Genomic DNA, 25,832 nt, shown 5'->3' on the forward strand with positions numbered 1-25,832 from the left:
TCGAGTATAGATTTAAGTGTCAGGAAGTCGTTTCTGAAAGTATTTGTATGGAGTGTAGCCATGTATGGAAGTGAAACATGGGCGATAACTGGTTTGGACAAGAAGAGAATATAAGGTTTCGAAATGTGGTGCTATAGAAGAATGCTGAAGATTAGATGGGTAGATCATATAACTAATGAGGAAGTATTGAATAGGATTGGGGAGAAGAGAAGTTTGTGGCACAACTTAACTAGAAGAAGGGATCGGTTGGTAGGATATGTTATGAGGCATCAAGGGATCACCAATTTAGTATTGGAGGGCAGCGTGGAGGGTAAAAATCGCAGAAGGAGACCAAGAAATGAATACGATAAGCAGATTCAGAAGGATGTAGGTTGCAGCAGGTACTGAGAGATGAAGAAGCTTGCACAGGATAGAGTAGCATGGAGAGCTGCATCAAACCAGTCTCAGGACTGAAGGCCACAACAACAAAGGTGTTCAATATGACCCCTTTGAGATGCACTGCATATGTCAGTGCGATATTCCAATTGTTTCCGCACTGCCGCGAGCATGTCTTGAGATACAGCTTCTCTAGATGCTGTTATGCGACGTCTCAGTTAATTTCTTGTTGTTGGTGACGGAGGCACAAAAAATGGTTCAAATGGCTCTCAGCACTATGGGACTTAACATCTCAGGTCATCAGTCCCCTACACTTAGAGCTACGTAAACCTAACTAACCTAAGGACATCACACACATCCATGCCCGAAGCAGGATTCGAACCTGCGACCGTAGCAGCAGCGCGGTTCCGGACTGAAGCGCCTACAACCGCACGGCCACATCGGCCGGCTGACGGAGGCACAAAAACAGTCTTTTATCAGAAATAATCACAGGCTGCCCGAGGGGGCCGAGCGGTTCTAGGCGCGTCAGTCCGGCACCGCGCTGCTGCTGCCGTCGCAGGTTCGAATCCTGCCTCTGGCATGGATGTGTGTCATGTCCTCAGGTTAGTTAGGTTTAAGTAGTTCTAAGTCTAGGTGATTGATGACATCAGATGTTAAGTCCCATACTGCTTAGAGCCATTTGAACCATTTTTTGAAATAATCAGATACAGTGGGGTCCGGTGACCTCGGAGGTCAGTAATGTAAGGCTGAATCATTTGGTCCAGTGCGACGGATCCATCGTTCAGTAATCCTTTGATTTAAAAATTCCCGCACTGCCAGATGTCAGTTTGGCGGTGGCCCATCCTATTGGTAAATAAAGTTGTTCGAATCAGTCACCAGTTGTGGGAAAAGAAAGTTCTCCAGCACATCGAGATATGTGCTTTCAGTAAAAGTGTTATCGGCAAATAAAAATAGACCATACAACTTTTCCCGTGAAACTGCACGAGTCCCTCTCATGTTGTAGAACTTCATGTGGTTGTTCCGTACCCCATATTCTCACATTATGGAGGTTCACCTTTCCATTTAAATGGAATGTTGCCTGGTCCCTAAACACTAATCGTGGAAGAAACCGATGCTTCATCTTGCCAAGAACGAAATTGTCGACGCAACAGACGCCAGACGGACATCGGGGACGTGTTGAGCTGTCGAGCTGCACGGCAAACGGATTTCAGCCGACTCCTTGTGAAACTATGGGAGGATGTGAAACTACCCAAGCACTACTCACGCCCCGTCCTCACAGCCTTACTTCTGCCAGTACCTCGTCTCCTAGCTTCCGAACTTTACAGATGCTCTCCTGCGAACCTTGCAGAACTAGCACTCCTGAAAGAAAGTATATTGCGGAGACATGGCTTAGCCACAGCCTGGGGGATATTTCCAGAATGAGATTTTCACTCTGCAGCGGAGTGTGCGCTGATATGAAACTTCCTGGCAGATTGAAACTGTGTGCCGGACCGAGACTCGAACTCGGGACCTTTGCCTTTCGCAGGCAAGTGCTCTACCAACTGAGCTACCCAAGCACGACTCACGCCCCGTGGACACAGCCTTACTGCCGCCAGTACCTCGTCTCCTACCTTCCAAACTTGACAGCGACAGGCAAAGGTCCCGAGTTCGAGTCTCGGTCCGGCACACAGTTTCAATCTGCCAGGAAGTTTCATATCAGCGCACACTCCGCTGCAGAGTGAAAATCTCATTATGGCGGATGTGTTCGACGTCTGTGTGAGTCACTCGGGGACGGCCCGGCGATTCGTCATTACACAAACGACCTGTGTCTCGTAATTGTTCATGCCATCGTCTAATGCAGCTATAGACTAACTAGTAATAAGTGAAAAATAGAAAATTCAGGTCGAATCTCTCAAAGAAAAGGGATGGGTTACAGCATAAATAGTAAGGGATAGGAAATTAGAAACTTTTATTAAATCTCATTCTAATGCCACGGGAAAAATCAAGTCATGCTGGAGACAGAGGCGGAAGCTGGAGGCATGCCGGTAAGTCACAAGTTGGTCAGGCATTCGATACGTTACGACACTGCTTGTCGAGTGAGATGACGCACTCAGCAGAAAGAAGACTGCGACGGTAAACAAAACGAAGCGGGACAGGCTTACTCGTTAGCTCGTAAGACATATCTCAAGAAATTCTATCTCTTACGCAAGAGTGTTTTGCGAGTAATTGATACTGCAGTTAACAGCTTGTTACGTGAACATACCAGAATAAGGATGACATTGGCGTTGTAGCCACAAGTTAGCTCCCTTGAAATGCCCCAGCTTTCCACCTCCCGTAAGAGTTGATCATTAGGATCGATGGCATTCACTGTAACAGCAGTTGCCGGCTGGAGTGGCCGAGCGGTTCTAGACGCTTCAGTCTGGAAACGCGCGACATCTACGGTCGCAGGTTCGAATCCTGCCTCGGGCATGGATGTGTGTGATGTCCTTGGGTTAGTTAGGTTTAAGTAGTTCTAAGTTCTAGGGGACTGATGACCTCCGTTGTTAAGTCCCATAGTGCTCAGAGCCATTTGGACCATTTGTAATAGCAGTCGATTCCATGATTACGATGCTGTAGTGAATCCTAGACGTTTCACCTCGGTGAACTAGCCGAAGATGTACTCGATATGACGGTCGTAACCTAGGGAATTTCACGCTGTTTGCCACCTACCACCTAGTATAGGAGACACTGACTCTTCCAACAGTAGCACATGGCAGAGTGCTGCCAGCACTGAACTTCAACGTGGAAGCCAACTGTAGGACTTCCTGTGGTCAACGTTCCTGTTCAACAATCAGGTGCCTCCGCGTGCTGAAACCCACCAGGCCAGAGGAACGGCGGCCGTTGTGGCCGAGCGGTTCTAGGCGCTTCAGTCTGGAACCGCGCGACCGCTACTGTCGCGGGTTCTGAACCTGGCTTGGGTATGGATGTGTGTGATGTCCTTAGGTTAGTTAGGTTTAAATAGTTCTAAGTTCTAGGGGACTGATGACCTCAGGTGTTAAGTCTCATAGTGCTCAGAGCCAGCCAGAGGAACGAAATCGACCAATCACACGACATTGCTGATGGGTCCTCAAGGGTCATTGTAGTATTGGAGTGGAATTGAGGAGACTCCAAAAGCCAGTTCCAGACCACTTCATGCTGAGCAACGACTACACAGCTCGACAGCAACCTGTTGTGGCACCAGGGTAGCTAACATCTTCGCCAGGGCGTTCACACGCTGAGCTGATGGGACAGATGTCAGCTAGAGTCCAAACTGCTGCTGAATGAGCATCAGCCGAGGCTGCTGCCGCAGAACAACGGATTGTAAACATTGTAAATAAATAATTGGACTCTAATAATGTTTCACTAGCATCGCAGATGCTTCATGTGTTCCTAACTGTTATCCTGACTTCACGCAGAAGTGACTCCACTAGCCCCTCTGTAATACACTTATGAGCTCTGACATGTCCCCACCTCAACAAAGTAATGGAACGTTAGAGAACATTTTCCAACATCCTAGAACATTCTCGCTCTGGAAAATTCTTGAACCTCCCGGAACATTCTAGAACACTGTTGAATCTTCAGGTAGATTCTATAACATTCTGGAACATTCTAGAAGTCTCCAACACCCTATAAGGAACATTTTGGACAGCTTAGCCACTTCGGTACTCAGTTTCCAGCTGCTTCATCGATAAGAAGTGTATTGGTGCCATGACCACTTTTGGCACACGTATCTTTGAGTCCTACCCCTGCAGTTCCAACCCAAAATCTTCTTCACAGATAAGTGTCGGAGGGCTACCATACCTTATAATTAAAATGGGGGTGTGCGGGTGGATTGTGGTGTTGCAGCGGCACACATGGACAAACATCTACCAATTACCCTGAATCAAATGGTTGAAATGGCTCTGAGCACTACGGGACTTAACATCTATGGTCATCAGTCCCCTATAACTTAGAACTACTTAAACCTAATTAACCCAAGGACAGCACACAACACCCAGTCATCACAAGGCAGAGAAAATCCCTGACCCCGCCGGGAATAGAACCCGGGAACCCGGGCGTGGGAAGCGAGAACGCTACCGCACGACCACGAGCTGCGGACTACCCTGAACCCAGAATAAACTTTTCACTCTGCGCTAGACTATAGGAGATGTACTAGTGGAAGTAGAGCTGTGAGGATGGATCGTGGGTCGTGCTCACGTAGCTCATTTGGTTGAGCACTTGCTCGTGAAAGGCAAAGGTCCCATTTTCGGATGCTGGTCTCACACTCAGCTTTAATTACCAGAAAGTTCCAATTATCCTGTGTTTCGTGATACATTCAGATCTCACTTTTCGTATTCGTGTATCATTCTTCGGGTCATATCTGCAACTACATCCACATCTTTTGTGAAGTTCATGATAGAAGGCGCTTCCCATTGCAACATTGTTCGTTCCCGGTAGCACGACAGACTGTCAATTCTAAGGGCCCGGGTTCGATTCCCGGCTGGGTCGGAGATTTTCTCCCCTCAGGGACTGGGTGTTGTGTTGTCCTAATCATCATCATTTCACCCCCGTCGACGCGCAAGTCGCCGAAGTGGCGTCAAATCGAAAGACTTGCACCAGGCGAGCGGTCTACCCGACGGGAGGCCCTCGTCACACGCCATTATTATTATTGCAACATTTATTGGGACTACTTCCAGCTTCAATCGCGTATGGCGCATAGGAAGAATGATAACTTACATGCCACAGTGCACACCTGAATCAGCTAAACTTCGACTTCGTGGTCCCTACAAGAAAGATATGTAGGGGGTTGTAATATATTCGTAGATTTATCACTTAATGCTGGGTCTTGAAACTTCTTAAGTAACGTTTTGGTGTGTATCCATGAGCGCCTACCAATTCAGGTTTTTCACCATCTCTACGACAAACCTGTTACTGTACTTGATGCCCTTATTTGGTGTGGTCTCACACACTTTATCAATATCCTGGGACGAGTCACACGAGTATTTTATAAACAATTCCCTTCGTAAACTAATTGTACTTTCCCAGTATATTGCCAGTCAAGTGAAATCGCTATTGGCTTGTTGTATGACTAAGCCTATGGGATAATTTTACATCCCCACAAACTGTTATATCCAGCTGTTTGTGTGAGATCGCTGATTCCAATTGTGACTCATTGATACTGCAGTTGTAGAACACTCCGTTCTTTCGAGTTGTGAAGTGCATGATAATTTTACACATTTAAAGTGAGATGCTAACCCTTGTGCCAATAAAATCTTATCAAGCTCTGTCTGAATATTTGTGAAGTTTCTTTCAAACAGTACTTAATTACAGATAACGTCAGCATAAACGAAAAGGCAGAGGTTATTGTTGTCTGACAGGTCACTTATATACAAAGAGCAGCATGGTGCCCAACAGATTTCCCTTGAACTTACCTGAATTTACTTCCGCGTATGCTGATGACTCTCTATCCAACATACTGCTACCTCCCTATCAACAAATCCACAGTCCAGTCACAAACATTTGAAACCCTATATGATGCTACTTCTATTAATTACTCTGTATCACAAAGTCTCGGGATGAAATGAGGTGGTTGTCTGCAAACTGTAATAAATACACTGTATAATCATTTACTGGGCTCACCGTATTTGTATATATTTCCTTGCAGTAATGTAGAATTTGTTCTGTGCGTATTTTATGCAGTGTAGCGGAAATGCAGCTTCTCTGAAGAATTTCTTTTGTATCTTCAATTGATATTCATTTGCTTGATACTAATTTGCCAAGTTTAGTTTTTGATTTAGAGTTCTGTATAACTTTTGGATTGATTTTATTATCTTTTGTTTTATCTAACTGCTTCTAAGGCTTACCCAGACTGTCTAATGGCTGCCTCAAAGAATTATTGTCACTAGCAAAACAATAAGATTTATTTTTGATCTACCAACTCTAAACCCTTCTTGTTCTTTTGCATCCATTTATTTAAATTCTTGTTCTAAGAAACGTTTAAAAACTCTTCTAAAATCTGCGTATGGTAACTGTAACTTTTATACCTCTACAATTTATGCACTCATATTTTCCCCCCTTTTTTATGTTTTATTGAAATGTATCCTCTTTTCCAATTACTAGGTACAACCTCAACAATCAAACAGTTTTCGAAAAGGTTTTTTTAATATTTCATGTAATTTATCGGTATCAGATTTTAATAATTTCGCAGGACTGCCTCCAATTTCTCTAGCTCTACAATTCTCTAAAAGTTTTATTGCTTCTCTGACTACTTCTGTATCAGAAGGATGTACTAATTTGTTCCCTCATCTGTTGGTCCATTACATTCACTCAGAATATTGGGCAATTCTTGTGTTAATAGCTATAAAACATATTTTTCCCGTGAATAATCTACTTAATATGCTTCGTTCATTTAGAATTACTTCTTACATTCTTTATTGTAAACCCTATTTCTGTACTGCTTGTCCCTACAAGAAAATATTCTACTTTTTGTCATGATTGTATTTTACTTGTACTGGAGATCTATGAATAGCAATAATAATAATAATAATAATAATAATAGTAATAAAAGATAGATCTTTTCCGCTACTACATAATGTAATATAAGAAAGTATAGTCGCAATGAATGAATCCTAAGTTGAACGGTGTTTCTTATTTTGTACCTCCTGATACGTGGGTGAAACAATAGCGACAGGATAGAACGGAAGTGCTCCGCACGTGTGCCGGATGTTACTGAATGCTGCAGCTGCCGTCTGAATACCATCTTGGTGCTAACGACACCAGGACGCACACCTGTCGCTGAGAATGCAGAATAGCTACCTCAGCGGATACTACACGCCCCGCTATGAACACGCAACCGGTAAGGCTGCGATGTTTTCCAGGTTGGGATATTAGAAGCTAACTCGTGCCTGAATGGCTGTGTCTCACGACCTATATAAGAAACAACGAAGTGACAAAACGTTGTATTTCGTCGGCGTCCTCTGAGCAGCAGCCAGCATGTACCGGCGGTCCATCTCCCTTCTGATGCTGCTAGCTACGTGCTTTGGTAAGCAAAGTGATCCGTTAATTCTGGGTGTTGTCTTCAGTCCGGAGACTTTTTTGATACGTATCTCCACGCTAGTCTACCCTGTTCAAGGCTCTTCATCTCTGGATAACTTCAAAAAAGAAAAAATCAAAAGCTTACGACGCTCAGGTATGTGTCGGGGTATTTCGTCACCACACAGTTCTCCCGGCCCTTTTGCAAACTTTGTGGATGACTACTACATCCTACATCCACTTGAAGCTGCTTGCTGTAGTCAACTTTTGGTCTCCCTCACTATCTCACCAACCCCCCCCCCCCCCTCTCCTCCACCGTAGACACCTTCCTCCACTTACAGATTAAGTATATCTTGTTGCCTCTGGCTGTGTCCTATCGAATCATTTTTTAGTTTTGTCAAATTGTGCAACAAAACATCACTTTCTCAAATTCGATTCAATACCTCTTTGTTAGTGACTCGATTGACTCATTTAATCTTCAACATTCTTTCGTAATATCAAATTTCAAAAGTTTCTATTTTCACCTTGTCTCTATTGCTACTGTCAGTATTTCATCTTCATAAAACGCAACCTTAGACTCCACACAAATGCGTTATGAACAGACGCAATAACAAATACAGTAATATTCGGGTTTACTGCAGTTCGCTTTTCTGTTGCTTTGGAAATGTCCGTTTCACATGTGTTTTACTTTTTCCGCCGTAAGTTATTTTGCTGACCAAAAAGGTAAACCCGTCTACCACTTCCAGTGTCTCATTTTGTAATCTAATTCACGCAGCATCATCTAAACTAAGCCGACCAACCACCATTGCAGTACCGTATATAAAATAAGAGTATTAAACTTTTATTAATGTCATCGTATAATATCTTTTCACGACCCTGATCATTTCATTCAACTAATCCTACAAGGAATTTGAGGTTGCAAAAACTGACATAATGTGTTTTATATCGACCATCTGGATTGCATGTATCTGTAAAATTGTGACTGGTTTCGGTTCCATCAAACCATCTTCAGAACTGAGTGTTTCGGCTAAAAACGTAACCCATCAGTTTCTACAGGTAAATTTACATGCCATGTCAACACACGTAATTTTAACGCTTTTAAAATTTTGAAAGTTTTTGAATTTCAGGATATGGATCCAGAATTAAATAAAAAGGTGAAAATATCTATGAGGTATAGAAGCGCCAAAGAAACTGGTATAGGCATGCTTATTCAAATAAAGAGATATGTAAACAGGCAGAATACGGCGCTGCAGTCGGCAACGCCTATATAAGACAACAAGTGTCTGGCGCAGTTTTTAGATCGGTTACTGCTGCTACAATGGCAGGTTATCAAGATTTAAGTGAGTTTGAAGTTGGTGTTATATTCGGCGCACGAGCGATGGCATGCAGAATCTCCGAGGTAACGGTGAATTGGGGATTTTTCCCGTACGACCATTTCACGAGTGTACCGTGAATATCAGGAATCCGGTAAAACATCAAATCTCCAACATCGCTGCGGCCGGAAAAAGACCCTGTAAGAACGGGACTGGCCGGCCGAAGTGGCCGTGAAGTTAAAGGCGCTGCAGTCTGGAACCGCAAGACCGCTACGATCGCAGGTTCGAATCCTGCCTCGGGCATGGATGTTTGTGATGTCCTTAGGTTAGTTAGGTTTAACTAGTTCTAAGTTCTAGGGGACTAATGACCTCAGCAGTTGAGTCCCATAGTGCTCAGAGCCATTTGAACCAAGAACGGGACTAACGACGACTGAAGAGAATCGCAAGTGCAACCCTTCTGCAAATTGCTGCAGATTTCATTGCAGGGCGATTAACAAGTGTCAGCGTGCGAACCATTCAACAAAACATCATCGACATAGACTTTAAGAGCCGAAGGCACACTTGTGTACCATTGATGACCGCACGACACAAAGCTTTACGCCTCGCCTGGGCCCGTCAACAGCGACATTGGACAGCTGATGGCTGGAAACATCTTGACTCGTCGGACGAGTCGCGTTTCAAATTGTATCGAGGGGATGGACGTGTACCGATATGGAGATAAACTGACGAATCCATGGAGCCTGCATGTAAGAAGAGGACTGTTCAAGGTGATGGAGGATCTGTAATGGTGTGGGGCTTGTGCAATTTGAACCCTGATACGTCTAGATACGACTCTGATAAGTGGGACGTACGTACGTATCCTGTCTGATCACTCGCATCCATTCATGTCCATGTGCATTCCGACGGATTTGGGCAATTCCAGCAGGACAATGCGATACCCCGCACGTCCAGAATTGCTCCAGAGGGGCTCCAGGAACACTCTTCCGAGTTTAAACACTTCCGCTGGTCACCAAACTCTCCAGACATGAGCATCTGGGATGCCTTGCAACGTGTTGTTCAGAAGAGATCTCCACCCTGTCGTACTCTTGATTCCTTTTTTATACAATCAAAAGCCATTTTTCACAGTAAGTGCCACAGTTTCTTCTTTTACCACTCGCTTTTCCTGCCATAGAAGCTAAACTATCTGAAAAATGATCTGGACACCCCAATGTAATGCGGAATGGACCACTAGATTTCACGGAAGGCGGACCCGCAGAGGCGGGGAGTATATTATGTAGTCAGTGGAGAAGCAGTGACAGCAGAACGGGTTGATCAGGAGAGTTCAGTGATTTCGAACTTTGACTTGTCATTTGATGTCAGCTGAGTAACAAGTTCATCAGAGACATTTCAAGTCTGCGATGTGACTGTGAAGTGGAAACGTGAAGAAATAGATACAGCTGTACCGAGACTAGACAGACCTCGTGTACTGACAGACAGCAGTCCCAGAGCATTTCGGAGGGCGATTGTAAGAAAATCTTATGAAGTCAACGAAAGGAATCATTCGTGAGTTCTAAAGACCTACCACCAGTCCAGGTAGTACAAGGACTGTGCGTAGGGAGCTGAAAAGAATACAGCGGTCGAGAGGCTCCTCGTAGGCCACACATTTCTGTTGTCAGTGTTGAACGAGATTAGAGGCGGTGTAAAGAGCGACGGTCCTAGACAATGGATAGCTGGAAACGAGTGATTCAGAGCGATACAACACGTTGTACCTTGAGGTAATACGATGGAAGCGTTTGGGTTTGACGGATGCCCGAGAACGTGTAGTGGCAACACTGAACTACCGAGGAAGTGGCGCTACCGTATGGGGCTGTTTCCGTGTTTAGGTTGTAGGCCCCTTATGGAGTTTAAGAAAACGCTAAAGGCCGAAGGATATGACCACATTTTTGAGCATTGTGTACTGTAAGCAGCCCGGAGACGTTGGCTGTATCAGCGCGACATTGCAGCCTATCGTAAAGCTGCAGCTATGAGGAAATGGTTTGTAACATTCCTTAGATAAACTGGCCTTCCCGGAGTCCACCCTGCACTAAGTGGAATATCTTTGGACTATGTTAGAACGTCGACTTCGCTCCAGACCCTAGCGTCCAACACCGCCATCTTCTCTGGTTTCGCCGGGCGTTGTTTTTATCTGTATCTACTTATTTCTTGGTAATAAGACTTCTGAAGAAGGCCCATTTATAAGGGTTCAAAACTAGGTAAAGAGTTTTGACTACTACCTAATCCGACTGGTGACTTTTTTTATTCCATATATTACATTTGCACATTTTCTGCTGCAACCATGGTTAAGAGCCTAATATCTATTACGCATGGCGATATATTAAAGTTTCTTGTGCATTTTTTATTTATGTTAACGACTGAAAGCTCGTGAAGTCAAGATCGCACACAAATTCTTCTTTATTTGAATTGATTACTAGCTTCGGCTAACAATTTAGCCATCTTCAGATCTAAGATATAAAACAGACTTTTGCATGTTAGCGACATACAACAGCTTACAGAACTGTACATAATATTGTAGCAGTATTCAGGAGTATACACGGTGGTTCTTATTAACGATTAAAAAACCTCCTAAACGACTTAGATGGCACTGAGACACGTAATTTAATATAAGACACATGGGGTCGCAAATGTCGTGAAGTACCTCAAAAGTGGATGGCTAGTGCTGATAATGTGACGTCACCACATGACATACCTCACCACACGTGCAGTGATTGAGCCTATCTGTCTGTCGCACCTGATCATTCCAATTCAAGTACTGCCGTCGGTATGGCTCTGAGCCCACATGGGCGAATTTGCGCCAGGGACTCAGACTTTGAGTTTTGCGTCTGGCAGGCAGAATTTTTTGCATTTCCAAGGGGGAGGTTACCATGAGAAAAAGATTGAATAATCAACGAAAGGATAACGTTCTACGAGTCAGGGCGTGGAATGTCAGAAGCTTGAACGTGGTAGGGAAAACTAGAAAATCTGAAAAGGGAAATACAAAGGCTCAATCTAGATATAGTAGGGGTCAGTGAAGTGAAGTGGAAGGAAGACAAGGATTTCTGGTCAGATGAGTATCGGGTAATATCAACAGCAGCAAAAAATGGTATAACAGGCGTAGGATTCGTTATGAATAGGAAGGTAGGGCAGAGGGTGTGTTACTGTGAACAGTTCAGTGACCGGATTGTTCTAATCAGAATCGACACCAGACCAACACCGACAACGATAGTTCAGGTATACATGCCGACGTCGCAAGCTGAAGATGAACAGATAGAGAAAGTGTATGAGGATATTGAAAGGGTAATGCAGTATGTAAAGGGGGACGAAAATCTAATAGTCATGGGCGACTGGAATGCAGTTGTAGGGGAAGGAGTAGAAGAAAAGGTTACAGGAGAATATGGGCTTGGGACAAGGAATGAAAGAGGAGAAAGACTAATTGAGTTCTGTAACAAATTTCGGCTAGTAATAGCGAATACCCTGTTCAAGAATCACAAGAGGAGGAGGTATACTTGGAAAAGGCCGGGAGATAAGGGAAGATTTCAATTATATTACTTCATGGTCAGGCAGAGATTCCGAAATCAGATACTGGATGGTAAGGCGTACCCAGGAGCAGATATGGACTCAGATCACAATGTAGTAGTGATGAAGAGTAAGCTGAAGTTCCAGACATTAGTCAGGAAGAATCAATACGCAAAGAAGTGGGATACGGAAGTACTAAGGAATGACGAGATACGTTTGAAGTTCTCTAACGCTATAGATACAGCAATAAGGAATAGCGCAGTAGGCAGTACAGTTGAAGAGGAATGGACATCTCTAAAAAGGGCCATCACAGAGGTTGGGAAGGAAAACATAGGTACAAAGAAGGTAGCTGCGAAGAAACCATTGGTAACAGAAGAAATACTTCATTTGATTGATGAAAGGAGGAAGTACAAATATGTTCCGGGAAAATCAGGAATACAGAAATACAAGTCGCTGAGGAATGAAGTAAATAGGAAGTGCAGGGAAGCTAAGACGAAATGGCTGCAGGAAAAATGTGAAGACATCGAAAAAGATATGATTGTCGGAAGGACAGACTCAGCATACAGGAAAGTCAAAACAACCTTTGGTGACACTAAAAGCAACGGTGGTAACATTAAGAGTGCAACGGGCATTCCACTGTTAAATGCAGAGGAGAGAGCAGATAGGTGGAAAGAATACATTGAAAGCCTCTATGAGCGTGAAGATTTGTCTGATGTGATAGAAGAAGAAACAGGAGTCGATTTAGAAGAGATAGGGGATCCAATATTAGAATCGGAATTTAAAAGAGCTTTGGAGGACTTACGGTCAAATAAGGCAGAAGGGATAGATAACATTCGATCAGAATTTCTAAAATCATTGGGGGAAGTGGCAAGAAAACGACTATTCACGTTGGTGTGTAGAATATATGAGTCTGGCGATATACCATCTGACTTTCGGAAAAGCATCATCCACACAATTCCGAAGACGGCAAGAGCTGACAAGTGCGAGAATTATCGCACAATCAGCTTAACAGCTCATGCATCGAAGTTGCTTACAAGAATAACATACAGAAGAATGGAAAAGAGAATTGAGAATGCGCTAGGTGACGATCAGTTTGGCTTTAGGAAAAGTAAAGGGACGAGAGAGGCAATTCTGACGTTACGGCTAATAATGGAAGCAAGGCTAAAGAAGAATCAAGACACTTTCATAGGATTTGTTGACCTGGAAAAAGCGTTCGACAATATAAAATGGTGCAAGCTGTTCGAGATTCTGAAAAAAGTAGGGGTAAGCTATAGGGAGAGATGGGTCATATACAATATGTACAACAACCAAGAGGGAATAATAAGAGTGGACGATCAAGAACGAAATGCTCGTATTAAGAAGGGTGTAAGACAAGGCTGTAGCCTTTCGCCCCTACTCTTCAATCTGTACATCGAGGAAGCAATGATGGAAATAAAAGAAAGGTTCAGGAGTGGACTTAAAATACTAGGTGAAAGGATATCAATGATACGATTCGCTGAGGACATTGCTATCCTGAGTGAAAGTGAAGAAGAATTAAATGATCTGCTGAACGGAATGAACAGTCTAATGAGTACACAGTATGGTTTGAGAGTAAATCGGAGAAAGACGAAGGTAATGAGAAGTAGTAGAAATGAGAACAGCGAGAAACTTAACATCAGGATTGATGGTCACGAATCAAAGAAGTTAAGGAATTCTGCTACCTAGGCACTAAAATAACCAATGACGGACGGAGCAAGGAGGACATCAAAAGCAGACTCGCTATGGCAAAAAAGGCATTTCTGGCCAAGAGAAGTCTACTAATATCAAATACCGGCCTTAATTTGAGGAAGAAATTTCTGAGGATGTACGTCTGGAGTACAGCATTGTATGGTAGTGAAACATGGACTGTGGGAAAACCGGAACAGAATCGAAGCATTTGAGATGTGGTGCTATAGACGAATGTTGAAAATTAGATGGACTGATAAGGTAAGGAATGAGGAGGTTCTACGCAGAATCGGAGAGGAAAGGAATATGTGGAAAACACTGATAAGGAGAAGGGACAGGATGATAGGACATCTGCTAAGACATGAGGGATTGACTTCCATGGTACTAGAGGGAGCTGTAGAGGAAGACAGAGATTGTAATACGTCAAGCAAATAATTGAGGACGTAGGTTGCAAGTGCTACTCTGAGATGAAGAGGTTAGCACAGGAAAGGAATTCGTGGCGGGCCGCATCAAACCAGTCAGTAGACTGATGACAAAAAAAATACAGTCATTTATTTACTTTGAGGTAAGACTTGTTGCCGGCCGGTGTGGCCGAGCGGTTCTAGGCGCTTCAGTCTGGAATCGCGCGACCACTACGGTCGCAGGATCGAATCCTGCCCGGGCATGGATGTGTGTGATGGTCTTAGGTTAGTTAGGTTTCAGAAGTTCTAAGTTCTAGGGGACTGATGACCTCAGCTGTTAAGTCCCATAGTGCTCAGAGCCATTTGAACCATTCTCTGGTTTCCGCTCTTGTGGAGGAACTGGCTGTCATTCCTCAATAAACATTCATGTCGTCTCACTGAAAGTGTCTACGGAGAATTGGAGCTCTCATTAGGGCGCTGGACACAGCCCACTATAATGTCCTCTGTCTGGATACTTTTGATCAGAGAGATTATTTTTCCCTCACCCACCTTTTCCTCGGGCTAACTCATATCTTCCTACATAGAACCAAATTATTTGTGGCAGCCTGATCTCCGAAAACCCGCTCAAGTGACCAAATCACGATAATAATTTCTCCGCTATAGCAACACATGGTTTTTTCTCCCATTCCTACTCTCTTAATTTCTCCCGTCCTAATTTAATCTTGAAAAGTCCTACCTCAGCTTCGTTTCCAAACGTCTTTTTCTAGGCTGCTTGTTCTTAAATTTGGGCATTTATTGAGATGCCATACAGCTGAAAGTGCTGTCCATAAATGACGAACGTACGGATCCTTGTCCTTTCCAACAGGGTATCGTTTAATTGTCTTGTTATGGCTTTTACTAGTCACTCTCCATGGGGTTCATATATTTCGTCAGTTTGTGTGAAAGAAAAATTTCGGTGTTTAGGAAAGAGATGAAATACAAGGTAATTATCAACATGGATGGGAATATACCTCAGAGAGTAGCCAAAATAGATTACGTGAAATCGTGACTTGCAAGTAAGTAGGATAATGATTTGAAGCGATAAAAAGTGGAGTTGACTCTCCTTGCGAAACAAGATGTGACCACTGAAGACGTATCTTACCACCCTGATAAAAATATTGAAGTAATAACCACCATCAAACACAGGACAACGGCATATTCTGGGGAATTCCACCGAAGTGAAACGTACAACTTTATGGAACTCGTCACTGAAGAAAAGTTAGGATGTTGACTTAGGAGCTGAAGAAGAGCTTACCTGACGAAGAATCTCTGAGAGTGGCTCGACACCCAGCACTCACTGCCCCATTGATCAGAACAACTGAGAATGTAGGAATGTACTCTATTATTGTCAGCAATATTCAATGAAAAACAAATCGTTCAAGCTCAGTAGTTCTTTTGTATTTGAGCTTCTTTTGAATTTTCAAGCGGTGACTCATCGTGTACAAATAACTTACAGGAATGCATCTGGGTGATGTCGTCGACAACAGCCGATATTTCGACAGGAACACTCCCTGAAGTTTTCAGGGCAGAACTGCAACAAGTGAGAGATGTGTAAGGGAATTTAAAACCTCGGTTTCTCCGAGAAAATCCGGAAAGATAACACTCGCAACCACTGTAAACACTAGCGCCATCACGAACCATAGATGACCGACGTTGGAAGGTATCGATGGTGAAATTGACAATCAACAGGTGACGGAGCATAAGAGAGGTGGATTCCACCATCTCAGATCAGGATCCTTTTAGGTTCCGTAGAGGATGATCTTGATTTGCGTAAGCCGTGTGTCTAGCGTATTCCTTGCAGATGTGGCATGTCATGTATTGGTCAGAATATCGGGACTGTGGAGGACCGGTGTACTGAGCACACACACGCTTACAACAGCCGAGCAAATCTACCACCGTAGAACATTGTCTTGGCACTGGTCATCCTGTGGAGTATAACAACACGGAGAATCTGGCATGCACTTCCAGGTAGTGCGTAGTATTGTTAAGGAAGCTGTTGAAATTAAATTAGCAAGTAACCTTACAAACAGAGATGGTGGTTTCCGCTCAAATTGTGCTTGGAATACTGCTCTCTCCCTCGTCAGAAAACAGAAGGTCCGAGTTTATGCTCCCTGACCTGTTGATTATTAATTTCACTATCCGTAATTTCTGATGTGCGTCATCTTTGGTTTGTGAGGGCGCCAGTGTTTACAGTGTGTATGTGTGTGTGTGTGTGTGTGTGTGTGTGTGTGTGTGTGGTTGTGTATCTTCCCAGAGTTTCTCTGAAACCCGAGGTACTAAATTCCCTTGCATAGCGCTTACTTACAGCTGTTTTACCTTGAAAATGGCAAGGTGTGATCCTGTCAGAATATCGGTGGCTGTCGACGACATCACCCGGCTGGATTCCCGTAACTCATTTGAACGTTGTATATAACGGAAGAAACTAAGGTCTCACGTGGCTTAGCCTGTTTACAAAATACCTGCTACTCATTCCCGTGTTCAAGGTGATTTTTTCCACCGTATATAAACTACAGGGATTGATCGATGAGAGGATACGGAACAACAAAGGTCTGATGAACTTACGTCCGGAAATGCATGGGTTCCATGCTAGAGACCATTTATTCAATCATACATTGTTACTGCGGTCTAATAAGCGTTGTACAATGCTGCCACAGTTACAGTATGTGTTGAAAATGGCTTCCATGTGCCTCAAGGCGTGTACGGACCGTGGCATGTTCTGTCACACACGTTCACATCAGCCAGGCTCATCTGAACAGCGTCAAAGGCAGTATGGCCCAGTGTCTCCACATGTGGAATGGGCTCTGCATACATAATACTTTTGAGATGGCACCATAACCAGAAATCGTACTGGCTGAGATCTGGTGAACGAGCAAGCGACGTGGAAGGAAGACTGGTCCCAAAATACGTTGCCAATTATCCCGACCTACAAATTCCGGCTGCACCGATGATGATGATTCGCTATCACCATACCATGGGGATTCTCGTACATAAACAGACGCAGAGATGAACGATATGAAAGTTGAAGATACCACTCCACATAAAAGCAGCCTCATCTGCGAATAGGATGAATGACACAAATCAGGAATCGTGATTGCCTGATGAACAAACCAGTGACAAAACTGCTCCCGATGTAGAAAGCCTGACAGTTGTAAGCCCTGTTCGCGCTGTAAGTGGTGAGTGTAGTAACAGTTGTCGTGAAGAACGTTCCACACGATCGTCTGGCTTACACTGTGCTGGCGGGTCAACTGCCACGGCGGTCGCCTTCCACAGTAATAATCACATTTTCCTCCAAGTCTAGTGTCCGAAGATTTCGTGTATGTCCTTCGTGATTTCCTACTTCTTGAAACAACCCTGTCTCAGACAAACGGCGAAAGACTGTTGCCAACAATGAATGCTGTGATTGTTGTAGGCGGAGATACGTCTCCTGATACAATCTTGCTGCCCGCCGCCCGTTGACATTTGCATTTCCGTAAGTAAACACCTTGTCGGCAAGCTCTCGATTCGAGTACGGAACCATTGTATACAATGCTGTATCATGTCCACTACAAGGTGAGTCGGCAAGAGAAGTGAATCGGACTAAACATTAGCGATGACTATGGCAAGAGAGGGCGCTAGTGAATGACATATGAGGGGAACAGTACCAGCCTCTAGGAGGAAACCATGGACACTGTAACTGCGGCTGCATGGTACAGCGCGTATTAGAACGCAGTCTCTGCGATAAGGTATGAATGAAAAAATGGTCTCTAGCATGGAAACCTTGCATTTCCGGACAAAAGTTCGTTAGACCTTTTTGGTTTCACATTCTCTCATTGATCAAGCCCTAGCGTTTGTACACGGAAAAAATGACCCTGTAGTGTACATGTGGTTGACGTCACTGACTTATTTTGAACTGGGCAGAACTAAATTGTGCCTCACGCTGGGTTTACGTTTCGTTTTGCAGCGGAATTTTACCCTCTGCATGAGATCGCCGTGCACGATCCAAAGTCGTTCGACCTGCTCTACAGCTCCACTTCGGGGCCTCACAACGAGTCGTGGCACTTCGCGGCGCCTGTTAAACTCACCGCTGTCATCCTACCGTCGCAGGTCTTCAACTTCAACTCTGGAGGTATGTGGCGACTTAAACCCTCACACGAACAAACAATCCTGTCGGAGGAACATCCGAAACTGAGCACTATAGCACAGGTTGAAAATATCGCTTCAGTTGTAAGGTTCTTTTTACTGAAAATACGACCGGTTTCGGGCTCTTATATACCGATCATCAGAAGTCATAACTTTGTGCGCTTGGGCCACAGCACATAGTTATAACACCTGATGATGGGAATTTAAGAGCCCGAAACCTGTAGTGCTTTAAATAAGAAGAACCTTCCATCTGAAGCGGTATTTTCAACCACTGCTGTCACAAGAAATTGTGTTGGAAATGTAAAAAGGGGCAGTATTATCCGTCGAAATCTCGTCTGCCCATGTATGTGTGTGTGTGTGTGTGTGTGTGTGTGTTTGTGTATGTGTGTGTGAGTGAGAGAGAGAGAGAGAGAGAGAGAGAGAGAGAGAGAGAGAGAGAGAGAGGTGGGAGGGAGTAAATACAGAGACAGCCTGAAGCTTAATGATAAACTTTCAGTTGAGCAGAGCTGTTGAGTCCCAATGTGGATACGCTGTTGTTCAGAAAAGCCCCAAGGCTGTTTTATGGTGACAGGTACCCCAGCTCAGCTAAAACTTGAATAAAACTCCTTTTGAAATACGAGTATGTGTGTGATTTGTTACCCATCAACGTCATTTATCTGTAAATACTTTAGAGTAGAATTTCCCTTTGAAGTTTTCTTCTTCTCAGCATGGCCCGCAGCTTGCATAATGTCATAATGTGACATCTTCTTTATACTTTTGAAACTTAGGTGCAAATAGTTTATTCCTTGTTGTTGTTTTTACATATTTAGCCAACTACAGCTTATCTCTGCCTGCTAAAGAGATAAAACAAAGTAGTCAGGCAATGATTTTTTGTTTAAGCTCAATCACCAATCAAAGAATAGTCATAAAAATCAAAGAATAAACCAGATTGTCCGTGCGCTCGTCGCCAAAGAATAATACTGCGCATCACTGTGCATTCACAGATGTTCTTCTGGCGACTCCCACACGTAGGTTCAGACAATTTTGTTTCGTCATTTGAGTAATTTCCAAGTGTTCCTGTTGAAAGCACATTTAAATATCATTTTATTTTACGTTTATGTAACAGTACTACGAGGTTTCTATGTTCTATTATGGTTACGTCTATGTGGACTGACGTCCATAAAACATCTCGGAATGCAATTTCTTTTATTTACTACATTGCTAATGAAGACCACGAATTTACCTTCTATAGAAATTTCGTTTTATTTTTTTGAAAGTTATCAAATGACAGACGTTGCATTGATGCATTATGTTTACAAGTAAATTATATCTTAGGTAGTCATAGATATTTTGTGCCCAAGATATTTTGCCGTTTTGCGTGCATTACTTTAGTTTTTCTACTATGTTATTAAAGTTTTACAGATAATTTATTTGTTTGAGGTCCATTTGTTCGTTTAAAATGTCGTTTGTGTGTGTGTAAATTTCTAGCTCTTCCAAAATGTTCATGCTTCGGGATTTTGCTATTCTATGTAGAATTTTCAAGTTTTTACCTACACTTGAGAAATAAAAACCTTAGAGTGAACACAATCGAAAACGGTTTGAAAATTCTAAATAGGATATCAAAAGGTCAAACCATGAAGAATCTGGAATAACTAGAAATTTGTACATACACAAGTATATATCCGGATGACATTTTAAATGAATAAATGGACCTCAAACATAAAAATTATACGGAAAACTTTAATAATATACGAGAAAAAGAAAAGGAATCAACACAGCATGATAACAAAGTACAATTGACAACTTTAAGATCGTACGTCTACACAACGCAAAATATCTCTGGCAAAAAATATCTCTGATTGCCTATGATGTAATTTACTTGGAAAAATAATGCGTCAATGGAACGATCTGACATTTGACAACTCTAAAGAAAAATAAAAAGCAATCGAAATTTCTACAGAAGGTAAATACGTGCCTATATTAACAACGTAGTAAATAAAAAATTACGTTCCTAGATGTTTTGTGGACGTCACTCCATCTAGACGTAAATATAAGATGAAATTCGAATAGTGCTGTTACACAGACGTAGAATAAAATGAAATATAAATGTAATTTCAAGAGAAACACTTGAAAATGACACAAATGCCGAACCAAGCTTGATGTGAACCTAAGTAAAACAATAAGAAATAAATTATTTAAAGGTAATTTTGTAAAAGTATAAGGAAGAATTTCTTTGAAGGGGCACAGAACAGGACGATTTTGCGGTGATGATACAAACCTTCAGGGATAATGGAGGAGGGAGAATATATCTACGTGAGGTAAGGGACCGTGCTCCAGGAACGACCGCGTCGAAAGTTGTAAGCGGAAATTTCTCTGATACCTCTGACAGTGGAACACATTTACCGGTACTTAGATTGTTGGGTAACCAATCCCGGCAAGCACTTCATTCGTTAACAGATGTGATTCCAAGCTGATGGAGACCCACCTTACTTTGGGCTGAGGGTTCTTCAACATGTGAATCAGAGATTCCCTGAAAAGTGGGTAGGCAGAGGGCATGCTGATTTTATGAAGAAACAGTAACAAACCGGATGAATTATTACGCATTACACTCTAGACCCGTCCGGAAGCGAGTTAGCATACAGATTCCGGGATGCGGGGAGCCATGACGATTCCGGATCGCATCCACATGGCGGATTAGCGATTAGGGCCGGAGTGCCGGCCAGCCTGGTTGTGGTTTTCAGGCGTTTTCATCCGACTAGGTGAATTCTGGGCTGGTTATCATGGCCCGCCTCAGGTACACGATTCACAAAAGCTTCGGAAACTTTCTCACACTTCCACAGGGGACAATACAACACACAGAAAGGTGTGGAACACATTCCGACCCAAGACTGAAGGGGTGCCGACAGGTGGGCATCCACAGCCGGACGGAGTGGCCGAGCGGTTCTAGGCGCTTCAGTCTGGAACCGCCCGACCCCTACGGTCGCAGGTTCGAATCCTGCCTCGGGCATGGATGTGTGTGATGTCCTTAGGTTAGTTAAGTTTAAGTAGTTCTAAGTTCTAGGGGACTGATAACCTCAGCTGTTAAGTCCCATAGTGCTCAGAGCCATTTTTTGTCACCTACACTGCCAAATCCAGATTAAAATGCCGATCCTGTGAAGACACGGGATATGGGCAGGAAAAAGCAGAAGACTTTTGTTGACACATTCCGTAAACAATCCTTATGAAACGCGGAAATTTTCCCTGTAGATTTCGCGCCCTTGAAGATGCGATGTTGAAGCACCATCAATATATACTGCTTGACACTTGCTAAGGAACAAACTTGTTTTTGGACAGGAATAATCACAGGCAATGATGGATGGCGTGAACCACAGTACATACGTAATAGATGTGGAGTGATATATTTATAACGACATATAGTACAGATATCACCACATGAGAAAGTAGAATGAGAGATATAAATAACTTTCATGTTCGATGCGGGTTCAAATCCCAACACTAAGGTTGACATCGGACTCTCCATAAGGAATATGTCCTCCTCGTGCACTAATGCACATTTTCACCTATTGTTAATGTTGGCAATTTTTGAGGAGTCCTTAAGGGATATTGTCCTACTCCCCTCTCAAAGCAGTTTTAATTCTTACACTGTTCATAGCGAAAAACGTACGCCAAGAGCATCCCTGGCATGGTACCTAGGGTTTAGGTCTGGAGAGTATGCAGGCCATTCGATGCCTTTAATATCTTCACTATCCAGTGTGTCTGACCCCCCAGCGGTCCTATGTAGGCTGGCGTTTTCGTCGATAAATAGAAAGTTAGGAGTTACCTCTCTCCTAACAGACGGACATGACCCAGAATACTACTACGGTACCTCGCGCTAAGATATGCAGCTGAGTACGCCACTGTGCCTAATGCCTACCCACACCATAACGCCTAGGCCATACCGATGATTTTCATGATTAGTCTGTGGTATGTAAGGTGTTCCCTTCTCTCTTCATACTAACTGGTGACCAGTATCACTCGCCACAGTGAAATGGGATTCGTTGGAAAATATCATTCTGCACCACTGTTTCTGATTCTAAACAACATGAACACTACACGAACAGACTCTTTCTCAACAATGGCGTGGCTGAAGTGGGATGCATGTAACGAGCTTCTGAGCATACAGTCAAGCCTGATTTAATCGCTACGAAATGGTTGTGGCGTAGACACGTGTACTGGTAGCGGTTGTAAGATCTGCTACGATCTGTCTAGGTGTGAGATCTCTGCTTATTTTCGCCACTAAGGCTACCTGTCGATCCGCTAGCGGTGAGGCGGTCGATCAGCGACTATCAGCATTCTTTTGCATGGCATTTTCACCTACAGCGGTGTTTCTTCATTTGCGAGATGACGCTTTTGTACACACCCATTGCTGTGGCCACTGTAGTGACACTTTCACCAGCTCTGAGCCGTCCAACTGCTTGTCGACGATCGTAGGCACTCAAATGATGTCTTGCAGACATGCTGCCATACCACACGGAATGTAGCACTAATCGGTTCCATTATAGCATTGGCCAGATACTGTACTGCATGAACTGTCGAATGTACACAAAACGTTCGTCCACAGGTTTTGCTGCAGTTAGCCTGTCCCACCCTCTACTGGATGGGAGTTCCTTACCAAGTTCCAGCGGTTCCTTAACAAGTGTTAGTTGTTCCTTAGCAAGTGTCAGTTGTTCCATAACAAGTGTCAATTGCTCATGTCAGCTGCTACTTAGGATCAGTTGTTCCTTAACGGGTGTCTGTTGTTCCTTAACACAAATGTCGGTTGCTACTCAACAAGTGTCAGTTGTTTCTTAACAAGTGTGAGTTGTTCCTTAACAAGTGTCAGCTGTTTCTTAGCAAGTGTCAGCTGTTTCTTAGCAAGTGTCTGTTGTTCCTTAACAAGTGTCAGTTGTTCCTTAACAAGTGCCAGTTGTTCCTTAGCACGTATCAGTTGTTCCTTAGCAAGTATCAGTAGTTCCTTAGCAAGAGCCAGTTGTTCCTTAACAAGTTTCAGTTGTTCCTTAGCATGTATCAGTTGTTCCTTAGCATGTATCAGTTGTTCCTTAGCAAGTACCAGTTGTTCCTTAACAAGTGTCAGTTGTTCCTTCACAATTGTCAGTTGTTCCTTAACAAGTTTCAGTTGTTTCTTAGCAAGTGTCAGTTGTTCCTTAACAAGTGTCAGTTGTTCCCTACCAAGGGTCAATTGTTCCTAAGCAAGTGTCAGTGGTTCTTTACCAATTGTCAAGCAGTGTACTTTACACAGCAAAATAGTCCCATTTTTTTAAAAATATCAATACTCCATCGTTTGTTTTGTGCTGCAGGTCTTTGGCCAGGCGGGACATATGCAGAGAACTTGCAGGTCCTGGTGTACCAGACACAACTGGCCTCCGATGCAGAAGACGAGGTCACTGTTCTAGTAGGCTCAGGATCGTTCAACGGCAGCGTCCACTTCGGCCAGGAGCTGCGTATCGCCGTGACAACTGAAAACGCCGCAGCTATCCCAGTCGCAGAGTACGTGACTTCAATCAATGGCTACAGCTACACCTTCAGCATCATCTTCGGTAGCACAGGTTTCTACCCTTGGTACAACAGCAGGGTCCTCACGGCGTACTCCGCTGTCGAGGAGTCAACGAATGTGGCTGGCATAGCCCTCGGCATCGCCTTTAGTGACGGCTAAGACACTGTGGCAGTGGGATCGTTACCATTACTGCAGTTTCGGACTATGCTAGGTACCAGTTATGCACTGATACCCGCCAAGAAACTAATTTGCCAGCCTGAGTTTAAGAGTGCTTATAAATTATAATAATGCTAAGCCAATATTCTTTAAGCTCTGCTTAAGTGTAACGAGACACACAATTAGTATACGATATCTCCAGCAAAGCAGGGGAATAAAAATATTAAAATAGTATTGTTTTCTATTTAGGCATAAGACTGATATATTTTAACTGCCACCGATGACCAATTCTTTTTTTTTTTTGGTAGAGTGAAGTGCCATAGAACTGTGCTGCTTCAATGTAAATATTAATAATAAAATATTCTCGTGTAAGACTCATAATTATGTCACTTCTGCTTAACAGCAGAGATTGTTTTTCTTTTCCCTCTGATTACAGAAGCATTGCTGTTTATCTCTCTCCCACACCCTACAACCCACTGCAAAACATATCAATTTTTAAAAGACAATACTCGAGAGCAAGGAATCGAAATATTGGTAATACATTGCGGTCGCTAATGACATTCATCCTTTTTTGACCTGATACAGAAATGAGTTTACACCGAGAAATTTCATAGTAGGCTTAGCTGTTGCTTTTTATATCGAAATTTACAAGTTTACTCAGTACAGCTAGTTTCGGTTTCTGTTATCGTTCTCAGAACCTATGTGGCATAAATGCAACATCCAAATTTAATTTTTCTGTAGCTCAGGGAATAAGCTAAACCCGCTTTGTCTGACTGCAGCATATACATTACACCACGTGCTTCTAGTTCATTATTTGTTTTCGTTTCTACATGTTCATAGTAGTTGGCAGTATTTGCTAAAAGAAAGCTGTTTACAGCATTTTCAGCATGTGTTCGAGAAATAAAGGTAATATCTGTAGTTATAAGAGTATTGTTTTACTACTAAAAGTAATGTTGAGATATCGCAATTTGATTTTAATAATGATAAACTTACAACCACATTGAGGCTATCATCCATAGTTTTAACAACTGTACGTCTTCCAGTCATGTTCCTCAGTCCCTGTATCCTGATCATGTACCAAACACAAACATCACAAACACTTTACACAGTCTTCTACAGATTTATCTTCCCGGTGTGGGACGGAACAATAGATCCATTCCTCCTCTGCACAGTCTTCGTCATCGGTGGAGAAAAGGGAAACAGAGATTTTGGAATCCTCATCAGATGATGACTCACATCTCGATTTTCTTTATCGCCTACTCATTTTAGCCACCTTTATGTTCTTCTGGAAATCGCCGTCTTGCATTTTGCTTTGTCTTGAGCTGTAGACCGAGGACATTTCGCAGCAACGTAATAAAATGAAACACCTACAGCCGTCATTTTTATGTTATATTATGGTATTTCAACCAAGCAAAATCTTTAAAGGGACACAGCTTTCGTATAGTCGAAATTAGGCACCTTAGCAGTATCCAACATTAGGCACCTGTACGACATGGCTGAGCTATTGAAACACTTAATGAATTGTTACATTTAAAAGCTACTCACATGTTTCATTAAACATGATACATCAATAATCAATAATCATAAAATATCGAACCACTTACCATGCAGCTGCTACGCTTACGTCGTGGTCGCAGCAATGTGTAATATTTTAATGTAAGATAATAAGAAAAA

At 43.1% G+C, this 25,832-nt stretch overlaps 2 protein-coding genes across 2 annotated transcripts in view; one reads left to right on the top strand and one right to left on the bottom strand.

Annotated features, from left to right (window-relative positions):
- Nucleotides 1-25,832, bottom strand: part of LOC126458343 (adenylyl cyclase 78C-like) — a 788,789-nt gene that overhangs the window by 275,661 nt on the left and 487,296 nt on the right. The window lies entirely within an intron of this gene.
- On the top strand, nt 7,237-24,539 carry LOC126458345 (uncharacterized). The gene is made up of 3 exons (XM_050095311.1): nt 7,237-7,393; nt 18,312-18,476; nt 23,806-24,539. Exons 1-3 carry the CDS (start codon nt 7,345-7,347, stop codon nt 24,159-24,161), a joined length of 570 nt encoding a protein of 189 aa, XP_049951268.1. The 5' UTR covers nt 7,237-7,344; the 3' UTR covers nt 24,162-24,539.

This window comes from Schistocerca serialis, chromosome 2 (genome assembly GCF_023864345.2).
Source record: "Schistocerca serialis cubense isolate TAMUIC-IGC-003099 chromosome 2, iqSchSeri2.2, whole genome shotgun sequence".
NCBI classification, from domain to species: domain Eukaryota; kingdom Metazoa; phylum Arthropoda; class Insecta; order Orthoptera; family Acrididae; genus Schistocerca; species Schistocerca serialis.